At 44.3% G+C, this 18,791-nt stretch overlaps 1 protein-coding gene across 1 annotated transcript; it reads left to right on the top strand.

The window, feature by feature from the left end:
• The first annotated feature begins 773 nt into the window (after positions 1-773).
• SLC14A1 (solute carrier family 14 member 1 (Kidd blood group)) lies at positions 774-14,932 on the top strand. The gene is made up of 9 exons (XM_064640955.1): positions 774-876; positions 6,488-6,662; positions 7,381-7,570; positions 8,007-8,135; positions 9,179-9,371; positions 11,148-11,295; positions 11,887-12,021; positions 12,975-13,024; positions 14,059-14,932. Exons 2-9 carry the CDS (start codon positions 6,515-6,517, stop codon positions 14,233-14,235), a joined length of 1,170 nt encoding a protein of 389 aa, XP_064497025.1. The 5' UTR covers positions 774-876; positions 6,488-6,514; the 3' UTR covers positions 14,236-14,932.
• Positions 14,933-18,791: the final 3,859 nt, after the last annotated feature.

The following is an 18,791-nucleotide window of genomic DNA, read 5'->3' as shown; positions in this document are numbered from 1 at the left end:
GCACCCAGGTGAATTTTCAGGGTTGCCTCTCTAACTCATCACTGTAAAAGAGTCTTAAAGTGAATTATACCATGGCTTAAATTAGCCCAACAGGTTTCTTAAGTTCAGTAGCTTCTTCTCTGCCCTTTCTCCTATAACTCACTCTCTCAATACTTCCCTCTCCAGCCTCTTCTCTGCCTTTCACAACACTTTCACAGCCTTATAAACCTCTTCAATATGCCACACTTCTGATATTCCAGATTCCTCCAGTGAGCAAGGAAGGGCAGGTTAAAAAAAAAAAATTGATTTTCTCATCTAGTTAATTAAAAAAAATTAAACAATGGAAGGTCACCAGGTCTTTCACTGCACTGTGTTAACAGAATTGTGCTTCTGAAAACTGCCCAGAATTAGGAAAACTTTGACAGGTTGCTGAACACAAAATGTGCTGTGAGGCACATTTCCAGGTCGGAGTTTTGAGAGGGAAGGATGTTGAGTTGTGTTGGATAAGGAGAATTAATGCTGGGGAGGTTGAGCTCAGGTTCACTGACAGTCCAGTTTAAAGCCTTCAGTCCTTCAGGTAGAGAGGAGAAAGAACTGAGTTAAAGGAGAATTAACAACAACAAAAAAAAATACAAAGCAAAAAAAAAAAAAAAGCAATGAGGAAGAGGCTGTTGGCAAGAGACCCAGGACAGAGCAAAAGGAAAGGTGGAGAATTCAAAGGGGAACCTTCTTAACATTTGCTTGGAGCTCACCAAGTGGGAGGAGAAACAAACTAATTAGTAATGTCAGGACAGGAGCCACGCTAGCCTATATAAGCTGGTGAGACATTTTCTTTTTCCCTACTTTCCTTCTTTCCTATTCAGCAAAGCAACAGCTACCCCTGAGCTCATCAGAGAGGTAAGAGCACTCTGTTCATTCCTTTTAATGCACAGCAGTAAACATGCACCCTGTTACTGACTTACCTGGGTCCTTCCTCTCCCTCAAAACACCTGACAAACAGCATTTGATCAGCCCTGCTGAAGGAGAACTGCTAAGGCTCAGGAGGAGCAGAGACATTAGGGAATGTCACAAGAATATCAATTATTGAGAAGCTTCTAGCAGGGTGAGGATTTATTAGTACTGCTTAGCCCAGCTGGATGAACCTTTGAGGAAAAAGAGAAAAGGAAAGAAAAATAAAATAACTGGAACTCTTTAACATCTTTTACTGCCTTTCTGTTCTGCAAAATGAAAAATGCCCAGATAGTAATTATACACAGTTAATGTGATGGTGTCTCTGTATTCCTCTGTCCCCGAGAGACTGATCCCTGAAAACTGAATTGCAGATGGGCTTAATGAATATTTGAATCTCAAGGATAAGCTTTCTTTTGAACTAATACTTTGAAATATACCTTCTACAGGAGAACCTGAAGGTATTTTTTTTCCCAGTGAGGGTCAAGTGCATTACAGTCTCTCTGTTTGGAGGAGTGTGCTTGTGCATGCTTGTGCTCCTATGCATAACACAACACTAATCCAGCTTTACTGGAAACAGTACACAGCCTGTGCTGGAACTAGAGTTGCTGAGAATATGGCCATTTCCTCCTATTGTACTTGGATGCAGGAATTCCTCTAAAAACAGGCTGCACACAGAGCTGGCTGCCCGCAGACTTCACAGCAACAATTCAGAGAATGCGAGAGATACAATGGCCACAATTGTGCGGTAGCAGGTCCTTGGACAAACAAATACCTCACGGCAATTTAAACCCTCTCGATTTACAGAGAAACACGAATTTTGGCAGGGAGAGGGGAAAATTCCAGAAAGAAGAGAAAGTACTGGGTAACCTTTGCCGCATTTGCAGAGGAAAGCACCAGCTTGGAAGTGCTTGGGAGTGTTAATCAGCCAAATTAAAGACTCTATTCCTCTCCCAGCTGCAAGCACCACACCGCTCTTACCATGCATAACACATAACGGGTGAGTGACAGGGCTTGTCTCCACTTCAGCAGGTGAATAAAGGAGTGTTTGCGGGCCCTGACGCTGCGGGAGTGCAGCTCCAGCACGGAGCCTGCTCGGCGGCAGCTTTAACGAGGCATTACTGGGATGCCGTGGGTGTGGCATGGAGGAAGTGTACGCAAGTGGAAGGAAAATTGATTTAGGGAGACACAGAGTTGCACAACATCAGTACTTTGGCTGCAGGACATTTATTAACTCTGAAAAGATGGTTAAAAAAAACCCCAACAGATTAGCGACTCGGCCCTGTGATGATTTCATCTGCATAAAAGGGGAACATCTTTCTTTTTGTCTTCTGTTTTGTTTCACGGGAAGCTCTCTCTTCCCATGGGAAAAAAAATAGTTTTAAATAGTCCCTCTGCACTCACAGCAGAGCACAAATCAGTCCTTGCACCGCTGGGATGAAAATTACATTCAGACTGGCTCTGCCTGGGTCCTGCTGCTGCTCCTGTATCTCACCAGTTACACACCAGTACTGGGAGCCCTCACTGCATGGCTGCAGCACCTTTCCAGAGCTTATGTAAGATGAGGCAGTGTGCTTTGACCTGTCTGAGGACAGGACTTGGTCTTCAGTTAAGACTCTGACATAAAAAAAAAAAAAAAAAAAAAAAAAAAAAAAAAAAAAAACACACTTTCCCAAACTAATAGAAATCAGGAATAATAAAAAAAAAATTAGTAAACTCACCTCCCTGCAGGAGCCAAGCAGTTTGTTCCCAGCTTCTCTGGGATCCTTTTGTAATTATTTCTATTTCCTTCCTTTGTACACTAAGAAAAAAAAAAGGCACTTTGAGTGAAAACCACATGTTATCATAACTTCAATGGCAGGTCTTCAAAAGACCTGCTGCAGACTGGCCTTCATGCAATCCCCATCAGAACATGCACACTTGAGTTTGAACTAATATTCAGGCATTACTGTCTTAAAATTCTCTGGACATCTCCATAATTCTGAGAGAAGACACCTTTTGTAGTCTCTCCTTTCTAAAATACCTGCTATCACCCACGCCCTAGAACAAGGTAAAGTGTTAAGAAATCATTAATCTGAGCTTACATGGCAGGTACTGCTTTGTAAAGTGTCAAAAATTATTAAAAATGCATGAAAAATTCTATGCTGGTTCCAGTTTCGAGGTGATTCACCACATCTTTATATTTTCTTTGGACAACTAAGTAGAAATAGTCCAAGTCCTCCATGGTCTGTGTTTCTGAACAGATGGGACAAGCCTCAAGGTGGTGGTGACAGCCAAACACCCTCACACAGGAGGCAGCCCCCAGGCAGCACCTGGAATGTGATTCAGGAAGGCCACAAAGCCAGTGGGGCTGGATCTGGGTCTTTGCAGTTCCATGAAGACCCCGTCAGAAAACAGAGGTCCTCCTGCCCTACCCATTACCCACCAGGCTGCTCTGCAGCTGAGGAAATTGTTCCATAGTGATTTTATTCTCCCTTAGCATATATATAATCATAGAATCAGACAATGTTGAGGAGTTTGGAATGGACCTTAAAGATCATGTAATCTCAACCCACCTTGCCATGGGCAGGGACACCTTCTATAATCAGGGAATGGTTTGGGTTGGAAGGGGCCTTAAAGATCATCTCATTCCACCTCCTGCCGTGGGCAGGGACACCTCCCACTAGCCCAGGTTGCTCCAAGCCCTGTCCAGCCTGGCTTTAGACACTTCCAGGGATGGGGCAGCCACAGCTTCTCTGGGCAACCTGTGCCAGAGCCTCACCACCCTCACAGGGAAGAATTTCTTCCCTATATCCCATCTAACCCTGCCCTCTGGCAGTGGGAAGCCATTCACACTTGTCCTGTCACTACATGCACTGCTGAACAGATAGGAAAGGAGAAACCTGATCCCTCTCCATAGACAATCAACCCATGATAGACTGGGACTGTCCAGGGGCTGGACTAGATAACCATTAAAGGTCCCTTTCAACTCAAAATACTCTATGATTCTGTGACATAATGAACATGAGTTTGACCAGCACTGCTGGCCAGAAGGTAACTGTGATCACCCCACAGTCCCTGAGACTTTGGATATTCCTGAAGGACAGATGTGCAGAGTACTGTCACAGCCTCCATCGGGGCTGAAGTTTGAAACAGCTTAGTGGAAGTGACTCACTGGGTCACCTGGTGTTTTTGCCATGCCAAGTGCGTTGAGCTGACTTCATTCCTGCCCATGGGAACCCAGAGCAAAGGAGTTCTGCTGGCTCAGTCTTGCAGTATGCACTTAACTGCCTTTATACGGCAAAGCAATACATCAGTTTTTGACAAATTAGGGCCCTCAACTTGATCCATTTTTTTTTTCTCCACTGTGCAAGTGGGTCAGTGACTCCACTACTTCTTCACATGCACATTGCACCCCACAATGCAGCACCCTGCTCCAGGTCCTCACTCAGCATGCAGGGAAACACCTTGGGCGTGGGTCACACAGCATCACTCTGCATTGCAACAGCACTTGGCTTTGCAGGTGAGCAACTGGGAAAGCCTAACTAAAGAGGAAGATTCTTTAAATGGAAAATGTAAATGCACTTTCATCAAATGAGGAGCATTTATCTTGGCTGGAAATTTTGATTTAACTGAAAGTGCATCCAATTCACTTATTCCATTATTTCAGAATAAAAAATGAGAAAAGCGAAGGTTAATGAATCAAGGTAATGAATTATAAGTGAGCCAGGAAAAAGCCTTCCAGCACCAAGACACCATCCCTAGAAACATTTTTTTTCTCCTTTTCTTCCTTAACCTTTTTATTTAAGGTCCTTGCCTTTGTGTCCTCCACAAAGTCAAATTCAACACTCTTCTGCATACCAGTCCTGTAATCAGCCTCTCATATGGAACCTGTCCTTATATTAGTTGGGCTCTTCTGGAAAGCACAAAATGTCTGTTTCCCATTTGTGCAGATATTTACTACATCCTGAAAGGTGACCACCAGTCCTCCTGTAGCACACAGTAAGAAACTGGCCAGGATGTGCATTAACAACCCATTCCCCTACACAGACTCGGAGCTGCTTAACCACAAGTCTGGGTCTGGAAGTGTAATGCCCAGGGGTGAGGCTGCTTAAGCTTAGTTGCCCAGCACCTGTGTTTCTGAAGTTTGGATTCTCTACCTGAGCTACTAGGAAGGCTTTTACTGAAGTTTCAAGTGAGTCAAGGACTAACTCAATATTTATGTGTTTCTGTCATCCTATTTAGACTATCAACCCCCTCCCTAAATTCATTGCTTTTTGCACAAGCCAGTACTCACCAGTGAGACCTGAAGCAGGTCTAGTTCTGTATTCACTCAACAACACACCTTGTCTTGTGTTTTCTTTGCCTTGGTAATTACCAAGAATTAGTCCTACTCTTCAGGAAACAGAGTATGCTCCAGGGAAAGGTTTGGCTGCTCTTAGTTTGCTGGCTTCATATTGAGAATTGGCCCTTAGACAAATAACAATTTGGCTATAGGACACTGTTCTTAAAATCCAGTGTTTACAGTTAGGTATAAATCTCTGATCCAGAGACTTACAGCCTGAATAAGCCTGTCTAGAACTGTATGAGGTGCCAAAGGGTTTTCCAACAGCTCCTTATCCAAAAGGACTGTGTCCCATAGGGGACCCCATCTCTGCCAGCCCTGCGTGGATACCCAAAACACCTTATTTAGGCCTAAACATCTTTTTTTTACCTATAACAGTCCCCCTACCTTATTTAAATCTTTTTATAGTACCTGCTAAATTTAATAGGTGTCTTTTCATTAGTCCCTTAGGGCTTCTTACTGCAGCTTCCAACATGTGGTCCCCTATCTTGTCTTGGCAGAAAACAAAGCAACATGACTGAGGTAGAGTGGAAATCAAGCACTGTGAATTTGGCCTTTAGGCTCTTGAATCAGTGCTGGGTGTTTCTAAAGATGGGCAGCTGAAAGTGTAGCTCTTTTGAGAAAAGAAATGTATGAATGCGTGTGAGTAATGAAATAAGGCACCATGAACATCCCTCAGGCTAAGCCTGTGCTCGTGAGGAAGGCTGAACTGATCCCAGAGACTATAAACCCAGCTTTAGGTGCCTGTTATTGATGGCTGATGGACAAATTGAAACTGGAAATACAAATTACGCGGCAGAGGAAACTTAATAATTAAAACACCTTCTTATATGGGGTGGATAGCTCTATCAAGCTGAATCTTGAGGCAGACTTCAACCTCTGTGAAGCCAGTGTCCTCTAATGCTGTCTTGCTCTTTTTGAAACGACCCTTTAAATCAAGAGCTGCTTGATTTCTAGAACACCTGGTATAGCTGAGAAGGGTTTCAAAATCGGGTAAAACACCATGACAAAAGGGTCAGTCATTCCTTGTGGTGTTCAAATCTATGACTGCGTGGAATTCTGGAAGGGCAGAGCATAAGTTCATGGAGACACCAGAATCAGGTATCTTCAGAATAAGGATTTTCCTCTTTCTGGCCCCTAAATAGCACAAAGTGAGCAATAATATGTGGTAGAGAGAATAAACAGGAACTAGTGAGAGGCATTACAACAAACTGTTTTGTTTTCTTTTTGCCTTAGATTTTACCAAAGGGCCAGAACAATAACATGGAAAACATTGTTGATGTCAAGATAGACACCATGGGGGAAAGAAAGCCAGTGAAGCAGAATCCACTGAGCAAAGGAGGAAAGAGAGTCTGCAAAGCTGTTGGGTACATCACTGGAGACATGAAGGAATTTGGAGCCTGGCTAAAAGGTAAAGCTCCTTCATCATGAGTAATTAGGGGATTCCAAATAAAAAGTACATCAAAGGAGTAATAACTAACTTCTCAGCTATGTGACTCAGGTCAGAGTAGTACAGAAACTACATTTAGCCTGATTTATATCTGTTTTGTAGGTGGAAAAAATCAGCTTTGTTCAGAGATTCACATACTGCTTAAATCTTGAGGATGTCTGAGATGACATTTACCTCCCAACAAGCCATGTACAAACGGAATTTAGTCCCACAGAACATAGCCCCAGATGGTTATTCTGTGCTCTGCCATTCTTCATAACACTCCATGTCCTTTCAGCTGAGCAGTTTCTGTCAAGCCTATTGCCACTGTGAAGTTAAATTACACATAGGTAGGTGCGTTTGGTCCCCACAATAAATCAGCAGTGGGATATTCATACGATTTGCCATCTGAGCCACAGACATCATAAATTAGCTGGTTCATATGAATCCGGTCCAGGGTAGTTTATAACACGGGGTTCTGGCAACCATGCTGTTCATCTCAGTTTTCCAGCTGTAAGGCTGCAGTATAGACCATAATAAATCCCAGTCAGGTTTTGCAGTCTTGTTGATTCATTGCTTCAGTTGTGCTGCCAAGTCCCACCGCCAGAACTCTTCCTGAGTTTCAAAAATACATCCCGGAATCAGCACCATCTGTGTACCTTAGGGGGCTTGTTTTATTATTTAATTTGATGTCTTCCAGATAAACCTCTCATGATCCAGTTTATTGACTGGGTGCTGCGTGGGATATCCCAGGTGATGTTTGTCAACAATCCCCTCAGTGGGCTGATTGTCCTTGCTGCCTTTGTGCTGCAGAACCCTTGGTGGGCACTCACAGCGTGTTTGGGAACAGTTGTCTCAACCTTAACAGCACTTATTCTGGGTCAGGACAGGTAAGTCCATCCTTTTCCCCCTCAAAAGCAAGTGGTCCCTTCAGTGCTGACTTACGTGTTAAACACATTATATGGATGAGAAGCCTGAACTTAGTGGAAGGTGTCCCTGTCCTTGGCAGGGGGTGGAACTAGATGATCTTTAAGGTTCCTTCCACCCCAAACCTGCTATGATTGCATGATCCAGCCTTCACTGGCCATGTGTCTGGTCAAGCAGGACCAGACAGATCTTCCCACCTGTTACAAAGGGACAGTGGACATACCTACTGAAGTGGCTGAGGGCACCTGGGATTGAAATGTGCAAAACTGAATGTCAGTGGATGAGTCTGGGCAGGTCTTCACCACACAGAGTCACAACTGCTTGGGGAGGGAGGGGGGTGATGCAAGCAAAGCCTTCTCAGGTGAGAAGATTTCAAGGTTAGTTTTTCCCTTTCCACAGGTCAGCCATAGCAGCCGGCCTGTATGGATACAATGGGATCCTGGTGGGATCACTTGTGGCCATCTTCTCTGCTAAGGGAGACTACTACTGGTGGCTCCTGCTGCCCATTGCACTGCTGTCCATGACCTGGTAAGTCAGATGGCCCCTACCCTTCTTTTTCCAACCCATGAGTCTCCACACTGAGACTGAGCTGTTGTATTTCTACGCAGAGCCCAATGAAAGGAAATACGACTAACATACTGCTAAATCCGTGCCATTATTTGCACTTTTGAACTCAAATGTAATCCAGAAACAAATAAAAACACCCACATAATCACAAATAAGCCCAGTGGGGAGAAGGAAATCAATGGCTGATCACACGTAATTCAGTACCCTAAATGGGAGTCATATTGCTGTGATGAATCAATTCATTTTTGTTTCAAGAGCATCATTATTTTTGCCATTCCCCATTGTCATCAACCACAAGTGTCCCATCTATTTAAGCCACCAAATAAAAATGTCATGAAAATTTACTTCTCCAGGCACAGAAGCTGTTCAGTGGTCCCAAGGCATGATGGTTGACGCTAATCAAAACAAACAACTAATAATACTTCACTCATATATATGACAAAATAATCCGCTAGGTAATGAGACAGCAAAAAATTTTGAAAGCTGGCCTTTGACCCCAAAATGTCTAGTTACAGATTGCTAAAACCACGCATATAATTTGTCTGCCTGAAGTTCATGTAGTCTTATAGTCACTTTGATGTCACCTTTTACTTCTGATCCACAAGCTTGAGCAAGGGCACACAGCCACGTTCACAGTTCACTCAGACTGGCAAAGGTGTCCTGTATTCGGTCCAGTTCAAGTGCTGGAAGGAAAAAAGCTGAACACTGAGACTGAGCTGGGGAATACCTCTATTAAATCACTGGATCCTGTCTCCTTCATGCTCATCAAATTCACCATATATATTGTATAACCCGACAGGAATCTAGACATTTATAACTGCCTTGGAAAGGGCAGGATATTTATGCAGTGACCCTGTCATGTGTCTGATTTGATCAGAAAGACTGAGGAATTAAATAGCTTAAAAAAAATAGACTGCAGTGGGGTTTATGGTTGGTTTTGGCTCTGGTAGTTTTTTTGCCTAGCTGACCAGCTTCTAAGTGAGACCATTTTATTCTTCTTTCAGCCCCATTTTCACCAGTGCTTTAGCTTCAGTCTTCTGTAAGTGGGACCTGCCTGTTCTCACCTTGCCTTTCAACTTGGCCTTGACCCTCTATCTGGCTGCATCAGGACCACACAACCTCTTCTTCCCTACAACTGTCATTCAGCCTGCAACAGCAACACCAAACATCACCTGGACAGATGCTGAAATCACAGTGGTAGGTTGTCTTAAAGATAACAGTCTTCTTCACTTACAAATAAAAACACTACAGAAATATATTATATTCCTTTATAGGATCCCAGAATGGTTTGGGTTGGAAGGGACCTTAAACACCATCTCGTTCCACCCTCCTGCCATGGGCAGACACACCTTCCACTATCCCAGGTTGCTCCAAGTCCCGTCCAACCTGGCCTTGGACACTTCCAGGGCTGAGGCAGCCACAGCTTCCATGGGTAACCTGGGCCAGGGCCTCACCACCCTTAAAACCAAGGGCTCCTTCCCAGTATCCCATCTAACTCTGCCCTCTGGCAGTGGGAAGACAGTCACCCTTGTCCTGTCCCTCCATCCCTTGTCCCGAGTCCCTCTTCAGCTCTCCTGGAGCCCCTTTAGGCACTGGAAGGGGCTCTCAGGTCTCCCTGGAGCCTTCTCTTCTCCAGGTGAACACCCCCAGCTCTCCCAGCCTGGCTCCAGAGCAGAGGGGCTCCAGCCCTCAGAGCATCTTTGTCACTCTGGACTCATCCCAGCAGGTCCACCTCCCTTGTTACTGCAGTACGGCCTGGCAATACAAAATTTGGTTCATAGAATGGCTTGTTATCCAAGATGTAAATGTTTACTCTAGGAATGAACGTTTTGATAGCTGAAAAACACAAATCTTGTTGTTATCTTCCATTTGCAGTTGGATCTGAATCTTCAAAGAGTCTCTAGAATCTAATTCCCCTTTTCTGTGGTAACTGATCACCTCCACATAGCTAAGGGTGTGCTGAGACTTCCAGTTAACTCACAGGGTAATTTGGGTTTTTCACACAGAGTGCTTATAAAATTGCATTTTCCTAATTAGACATGAGCAAGCAGATATTACTATGGTAGAATAGTTACAAATGGGTGCAGGCACACATTCAAATATTTTTAATTTATATTCAAGTCAGAACTTCCCAAAGAAACATTTTATAGTATAACACCATAAACCATATAGATATGAGAGTAACTGCTTTTCCCCAAGGCTCAGCAGACTATTTTGAGGGATTTCCAGGGAGTGATTAAGAAAAGGGAAGTTAATTGACACTAAATATCAACCCGAAAGTGACATTTCAGAACACTTACCATGGTGCATAATTTTATGGGGATCATAAATGGAAAAGTGCCTCAAAACCATCTTTAAGCTGTGACCAAGCTTGTGGGTCCCTGTCCCACCAACTCAGCAACTCCATTCACATTCCTCGTGAATCCCAAGAGAGTTTCAGGTATATAACTAAATTGAGAATAAAGCCTTTCCTGAGTTAAAGTCTCATAATTCTGACCAAGCCATTATTGGCCATATCACCCTTGGATCTGCCCAGTCGGAGGGGAATGTCCTCTCAAAGGCATCATCTACCTGAGCACTTCCATGCCCTGGGCTCCTTGTCATGGTTCATATGGGTATGTAAACATGGCCAAGTCAGCAGCAGGTGCAAATACAATGAGTAAACCTTTTCACAAAATATTTATGTTTGATATTAGACCAAAAATCTGGCAGAGGAGCTCATGGCTAGGGAACAAGTCATGACTCATTTCCATTGAAGGGGCAACCCTGTGGAAATGCCCTGCTGTCTCCCAAGAGGCATCCAAATGCTCCACTTAGAAAGACAGACTGCATCCAGCAAATGCCAAACACGAAGCTGGCCAAGAAAAATAGGTTAAAAACCAAAAAGTTACAATGCTGATAATAAATAACAAATTGTCTTGGGTTGTTTGGGGTTTTTTTGTTGATTTTGTGAGTTTTTTTAAATTCTTACAGCTCCTGCAATCCATTCCAGTCGGTGTGGGTCAGGTTTATGGTTGTGACAATCCCTGGACTGGGGGAATCTTCCTGGTGGCTTTATTTATCTCTTCCCCACTCATTTGTCTGCACGCAGTGATTGGCTCAGCAGTGGGGATGCTGGCAGGTAAGGATTTGAATTATGTCACAGATTTGTATAAAAGCATAGAGAACAAAAGAGGAACTGCAATAAGTAGAGCACTTACAGTCATGAGTTTTTCTTCCACTGGAGAACAACTGCTTGAAAACAAAACACACATAGACTTCTGCTTTAAGAATTCTTTTGATTGACTTCCCCATTCTCTTACCTTGTTTTATGATGGTGAAAATCTTCAGAAGTGTGTGTTGGGCCGAGATGAACTTTTACCATGAAATACTTAATTTCTGGATATATTCTGGTGGGTTTAGGAGCAGACTAATAAAAGTCATAGCCATCAGTGTGAATGTGTGGGCCCCAGGGATGCATTTAAGGCTCACACACGGGCTCATATGTCCGCTGTTGAAATCAGATCACCAAATTCAGCTCAGGGAAATTCTGCCATGAATTCATCAGATTAAAGCGGCTTTGGCGTTAGACTGGAACAACACGACCGCAAATAGAAACTCCACGCACATATGCTGGCTAGAACCCTTGAAGAGCTGGATTCCTGCCATTCCTCCGCTGCTTTCACCTCTTTGGCCAGGGAATGACAACATCTTCGGCTTTTTTTTTTTCCAGGGCTGAGTTTGGCAACACCGTTTAGCCAGATCTACTCCGGGCTGTGGGGCTACAACAGCTCCCTCTCCTGCGTTGCCATCGGGGGCATGTTCTATGCCCTCACCTGGCAGACACATCTGCTGGCAATTGCCTGCGGTAAGCACCCGATGTGTTCTCACCTCAGCCACTCTTCCTTTTGAAGTGACTCAAGAGGCATTTGTAGCAGAGGTGGATGGAGCCGGATGGGCACCTCCAGGCAGGCAGATGGACTTAGGTGAGACTGACAAATGATGGAGCCAGGTGTTGGAGCCGTGGCTTTAAATGTGCCCTGACAGAATAAAAGCTGTCCTTTTATTTTCAGCCAAGAGCTGTGTTTAAAAACAAGAGATGTGATCAGTGGACATTGATTAACCAAGGCCTTTGAAACTGGGCGATTCGTTTTGAGACGTTAATTGTGTTTGTTCTTCTGTTGCTGGATGAATCATGGTGGGTTTTCCAATCACAGATGCCAGCTCAGATTCCTTCTTTGAAGAAGGACATACCTAAACTTTGAGAAAAGTGGAGCTCAAGATCAGTCCACAGCTGTAGTTAGACAGTACACATTCCCCATTCTATTGAAAGGATACCAAAGGCATGAGCTAGGTAACACAGCATGATTGAAGAATTATTTATAAGGCAATTCCATATGAAATTTCAATATCAGAGTGAGCTGGGAGTGAAACTGTTGTTCATTCAGTGCTCATATAAAAAAGATTTAGCTTTGTATCTCATTGACCCACCTTCAAGCCCCAGAGGCAGGACAGATGAGGGTGGAGGGGTTGTTTTCCTGTTTAACCCCATCCATCAAGCTACATACTTTCCATGCCAGTGCATTTTTCAAAAGCCTCTGATTCCTTAGCACATTTCTCATCACTCCAGTTATTTTGTTTGTTTGTTTGTTTGTTTCGCCCTTTCCATAGGCTCCAGGCTGGAGGGGACACAGAAAGAGCTGTTGAGGCAGGGTCATGATCACTGGTTGAGCTACCCAAGGCAGGGTGAGAGATGTTGGTCCTTGCTGTCCTACTCTATGAGCAACTGAACTCACCAGGAACTACCTTTCTTTTTCACAGCACTCTTCAGTGCCTACCTGGGAGCAGCAGTGACCAGCATGTTGTCTGTGGTAAGTAATGTATCAGTTAAGGTCTGGTTTCTAGCAAGAGATCTGAGCACTGATCTGTATTTTTTCCTGGCTTGTCAGGCAAAACACCAAGATGTGGAGAGGAATTCAGCCAAAGGCAGAAATGGTCCGGAAGAGGGGTTATTATCTGCCCAGGGGGGTGGTGTGATTCCCATTGGAATAGGTCACTTAGAATCATCACTTATCACTTTTCTTCCTCAGAGTTTGAATGAACTTCCACAGCTCAGCTCTCAACACTTATGAGATCACAGAATAACAGAATGGTTTGGGTTGGAAGGGACCTTAAAGATCATCTCATTCCACCCCCTGCCATGGGCAAGGACACCTTCCACTATCCCAGGTTGCTCCAGGCCCCATCCAATTTGGCCTTGGACACTTCCAGGGATGGGGCAGCCACAGCTTCTCTGGGCAACCTGTGCCAGGGCCTCGCCACCCTCAACTCTCAATTCCTCCCAGTATCCCATCTAAACCTGCCCTCTGTCATTGTGAAACCATTCCCCCTTGTCCTGTCACTGCAGGTCCTCTCCAGCTCTCTTGGAGCCCCTGAGGGCACTGGCAGGTGCTATAAGGTCTCCTCTCTTTCAGATATTTACATTTCTATACTTCGTGCCTGATACGATTGAGAAAGGGCACTCCACATGTGCAAAGAAATACTACATTTGGGTTTAATTCCCTTTCTCAATTGCCAAAGGACAATCAGTACAACAGCCCAGGGAAAAGCTGAATGCTTCTGGTGTCCATTCCTGCCTCATCTCCACTCACTGCTGCCTCATGTCCCTCCAAGACCAGGGTAGATGCACAAAGAGAAGGCAGCCCTCTCATCAGAGCTGATAGATATTGCAGGCTAATGCACAGTGTCAAGATCTCATAAAGAAACTGTCTCCCTAGGGGAAGGCTCAACGCAGAACCAGGTCTAGACTTCCTTGAGAAACCTTATTCCAAAGCGCCTGGCTCTGGGTTTTATTCAAATAAAAGAAAGACATAGTGAATAGGTGGTTTGCTATTTTTCTTTGCAGTTTGGGGTACCATCAGGAACCTGGTCTTTTTGCTTGTCTGCGTTGACTTTCCTGCTAATAACCACGACCAACTCTGCCATCTACAAGATGCCACTCTCCAAAGTCACCTACCCAGAAGCCAACCGAGCTTATTATCTGAAGATGAGGAAACATCAAAGGTCTTCCTGTGAGGCATAAAGACCCAAGAAGAGAGATACTTGGCAGACTTTAAGGCAAGACCACAAGGTGTTTCCCCAATAGACTGTGATTTGTGTGCTACAAAGTCAAACACCACCTTCTGAATGGAGAGACCTTTTCCACCATGTCTTGTTTGTTCTATTAGAACAAAATTTCTATTAGATAGGACTGTGTTGGAAGGACCTTTTCCAAGACCAGCCTGTAATGATTTTAAAGCACATATGTCTGGAAAGACACTTGAATAATAAAACAATGGGGAAATCACTTAGAAGTTGTAAAGAAAAATCTGTGAAAGTGAAGGCACAGCAATCAGATGTAAAGCAATGAAGAGGATCTTTCAGCATCTGAGGGGACTCCTAATAAATGGCTAAAACCACCTTATGACAGCAATAGGATACATCTTAGATAGCTTCATAGTAGCAGAGAAGTGGAATAAAGAGTACCCTTTGTCAAGTATGAAATAGGTGGTGAAGAATTCTACCTGGAGGACCTCTTGAGCCCCATGGAGAGAAATGTGCATTAGCAGCCACCAAACATAAGATGGGGATGATTTTCATGATTTTTGTGTTAATCTCATGATTTTTCTTAATACTTGAACCTGGTGATGGGTTAACAAAGGAGGGGACAGCAAAAAAAAGTCACTGCTGTCCCTTTCCTGTGCAATAAAATGGGTCTGTTCAGTCTATGAAAAGCAGAACCAGTTTGAGGTGATCTCCTTGACCTCCCTCCCTGCACTGTCCCCCTCAGACCACCAATATCAAACACAGCAAAATGCTGCTCTGTCCCAATCTCCTGCTGGTGCTTGGGGGGGATTTCTGGCTCTCTGCAGCTCCCTGACAGGAGACCCTGGGGGGGTTGGGCTCTGCTCCCAAGGAACAAGGTGAGAGAAAACATCTTCAAGTTACACCAGGGAGATTTAGGCTGGATATTGGGAAAAAATTTCTTCACTGAGAAGGCTGTCCATCCCTGGCACAGCTGCCCAATGCAGTGTTGGAGTCCCCATCCCTGGAGGGATTTAAAAGCCCTGTGGAAGTGGCATGTGGGGATATGGTTTAGTGGTGGCCTTGGCAGTGCTGGGGGAGTGGTTGGAGTGGGTGGTCTTAGAGGTCTTTTCCAACATAAAAGATTCCATGAAGCTGCTGCTCTGCCATTTCTCTCTGCCCCCCAATAGGATGGTTGAGGGACCAGAGCAGCAGAGCTCTGCAGCAGACCAGCCACGTCCCACTTCTGCACGGGCTCCTAGGGTTTGCAGGGGGAGAAGGGGAGAAGTTGACCTTGCACCCAACAGCACTGGCCACCTCATCGGGCTTTCTGGCTCAGCCACCTTTCTGGCTCACAGAGATACTCCATCTCATGGTGAAGATGATATCTTCACCAAAAATACTCCATATCCTAAGGTCTTGCAGTTGTCATGACCCTTCGTGCAGTAACGTCACTCCAGGAAAAGCAAATCAAACCCTGCTCTTCTTGTAGCAGATGACATAAAATCCGGCCTGTGAATAGTGCTACTGATGATTTCTGAGTGGGGGGGAGGGGGGAACCACAAAAGAAACACGTTGTTTTTCAAGCATCGCAGAGATCTGAGTATAAAATATTTGGGATGAATTGCTGGCAGTATATTCCAGTGAAGTTTCAGGTTTTCAGGTGTTCAACAGTGTTTCTGTACGACTGACACTCCGAAGGCCATTTGTAAAAACGTACCACTTACGGTGTCTTACTTAATAAATTCCTACATAATATTGTGTGGAGCTAATTTTTAAAACAAATATTCATCTCTTGTTGAGTTTGGTATAAGTTTCCCTCTATTTATTATCATTAAGCTTTCCAAATACATGTTATCTTTTTAATAAATAGTGTGGAAGACATTGGAAAATACAGTTTTTAAGTCAGTGTATGTGAGATATTTAGGAAATTCAACTTCTGCTCTTTGTGCTTATCACAGAATCCTAGAACTACAGACAGCTTTGAGTAGGAAGGGACATCAAAGACCATCTCATTCTATTCCACTGCCATGGACAGGGACACCTTCCACTATCCCAGGTTGCTCTGTCAACCTGGCCTGGGACATTTCCAGGGATGGGGCAGCCACAGCTTCTCTGGGTAACCTGTGCCAGGGCCTCATCACCTTTACAGACAACAATTCCTTCCTAATATCCCATCTAATCCTGCCCTCTGTACTTATGAAGCCATTCCCCCTCATCTTATCCCTCCATCCCTTGTCCCAAGTCCCTCTCCAGCTCTTCTGGAGTCCCTTCAGGCACTGGAAGGGGCTCTCAGGTCTCCCTGGAGCCTTCTGTTCTCCAGGATGAACACTCCCAGCTCTCTCAGTCTTTTGGCATTTTGCTGCATCAATGCCTTCTTACACGTAACAGGCAAACTCTGCCTCTGTACAGGAGGCACAATCAGCCAAAGGCACAGTGCTGGGGCCAGCAGAGCTTGAAAACCTCCTATAGACCAGGCAGTGACTCATTCCTAGGGGAGATGCTGCACAGGATCCCATGTTGGGTCTAGATGAGGTCATGTTCTGTCTAGAGTAAGCTTTGAGCAGGTCCAGAGGAGGCCACAGAAATGCCCCAAAGGCTGGAGCCCCTCTCTCTGCTCTGGAGACAGGCTGGGAGAGCTGGGGGTGTTCAGCTGGAGAAGAGAAGGCTCCAGGGAAACCTTTCAGCACTTGAAGGTCCCCTTAACAAAGATGGGGACTAACATTTTATCAGGGTTTGTTGCAGTAGGACAAGAGGCGACTGTTTTAAACTAAAAGTAGGTCGATTCAGACCAAATATAAGGATGAAATTTTTTATAATGAGTGTGGTGACGCACTGGCACAGGTTGCACACAGATATGGTGGATGTTCCATCCCTGGAAATATTCAAGGTCAGGCTGGACAGGAACCTGGTCTACTTGAAGATGTCCCTGGTCATTGCAGGGGGGTTAGACTAATGACCTTCAGGTGTCCATTCCAACCCAAACCATCTAGTGGTTCTGGATAAATCATAGGATTTATCAAACTGAAATGTAAAAGGATATTTTGGTGTTTGAACTGACACCTCTCCACCCAGGACCATGTGTGTCCCAGAGAGCCAAAGCTACAAAGCCTGCTTTCATTCTAATGTCAAAATCTGCACTCGGGTAAGAGAACACGCTTTATGGCCAGTGTAAATCAGCAGATTTCCTCCAACTGGTGCTATTCCAGCTTGCTGTTGCTGAGCAACAGGGACATTTTGGCAGTACCTTAAAGAAATCATATGCACAGAACTGAAAAACAACAAAAGATGAAGGCCATGTCTCAGCCATTAGAAAGATTTTGCATGTCATTCAGAATTAATCCTACGTTTTATGCTATCTAAAGAGTTTGTTCTTCCCATCACCCCTCACAAAAAAACCAGCTATTTGGTAATTTGACATGTATATCAGTCAGAACATAAGTGTCATGCTTCTTCCCATTATCCTTCATAACACAGTCTTTGCTAACAGAACTAATTTGTCTTATTATTGAAACTACTCTTTTTTTTTTCCTTTACATCAAATAAATGCTATGCAAGCCACCTGATTGTTTGGTTTTTTTCAAGCACTCTCTCTTCATTCTTTTTCTGATGCTCAGGTGTTAACCAGGCTCAGTAAGAAACAGGTGGGGCAGGAATTTTGGGGTATTTTCCTGGACTACCTCCCTCCCAGTGCCAGCATAACATAGCAAAAGAGTTGTTACTGTGTTTACAGTTCTTAAAATAAATACGTACATATATACAAACATAAATACATACATATAAATACATACATCTGTGATTCTAAGACACTCATTTCCCCTTCCCCTAGCAAACCAGTATCTGGTTTGGGCTCAAGAGGCCAGTGTTCAGTCATGCAGCAAAGGCAGAGAATCCTTGATGGTGATGATGATGATGATGATGATGATGATGATGATGATGATGATGATGATGGACTGGGAGAAGGAGACATTCATCCCAGGTTACCTGAGTACCAGACCCAAGAGCTGCAGAAGCAGGACCAAACCCGAGGTATGAACTGCTGCACACCAGCCTTTTAGATGCTTAAATCTGAGGACGTGCAACAATGAAATCTCCTTTATCTGATCCTCCAGCACTGCTGTGGGTTTTATTTGGTTTTACCATGCTGCACATGAAATATAAACAATATAAAGAATGCTCATGTTGATTGTTATCTAATCTCTTGAATCTTGACATTCAGTGTAAAGGGTTGACACAGAATTTGGCCATAGCGAGGAATAATTCACCCGCTAAGAAAGATGCTACCCATGAGGAAGCAGTGCTGTGCATTGGAAAGATCACTGCTTGATTAGTGCTTGATTATTTCCCTCTCCCTCAGAGTGCAAGCACCACAAAGATCACTATGGCAAGAGAATCTTTAGGCACAAATTAACACCTCTCTGAAGCTTTCTCTCTTTTTCTTGCCGCTGAAAACTGCCCTCGGGTGATAAAGCCTTTTTCTGTTACCAGAGGTTTAGCTTACTCCAGATTTGGAATGAGATGAGGAAACTGCATAACTGCCAAAGCCAATACATCCCAGTGACTTAAGACTCTCGC

This window comes from Pseudopipra pipra, chromosome Z (assembly GCF_036250125.1).
Source record: "Pseudopipra pipra isolate bDixPip1 chromosome Z, bDixPip1.hap1, whole genome shotgun sequence".
Classification (NCBI taxonomy): Eukaryota; Metazoa; Chordata; class Aves; order Passeriformes; family Pipridae; genus Pseudopipra; species Pseudopipra pipra.
Note: the sequence above shows the minus strand (reverse complement) of the source record. Positions and strands in the feature narration are given on the sequence as shown.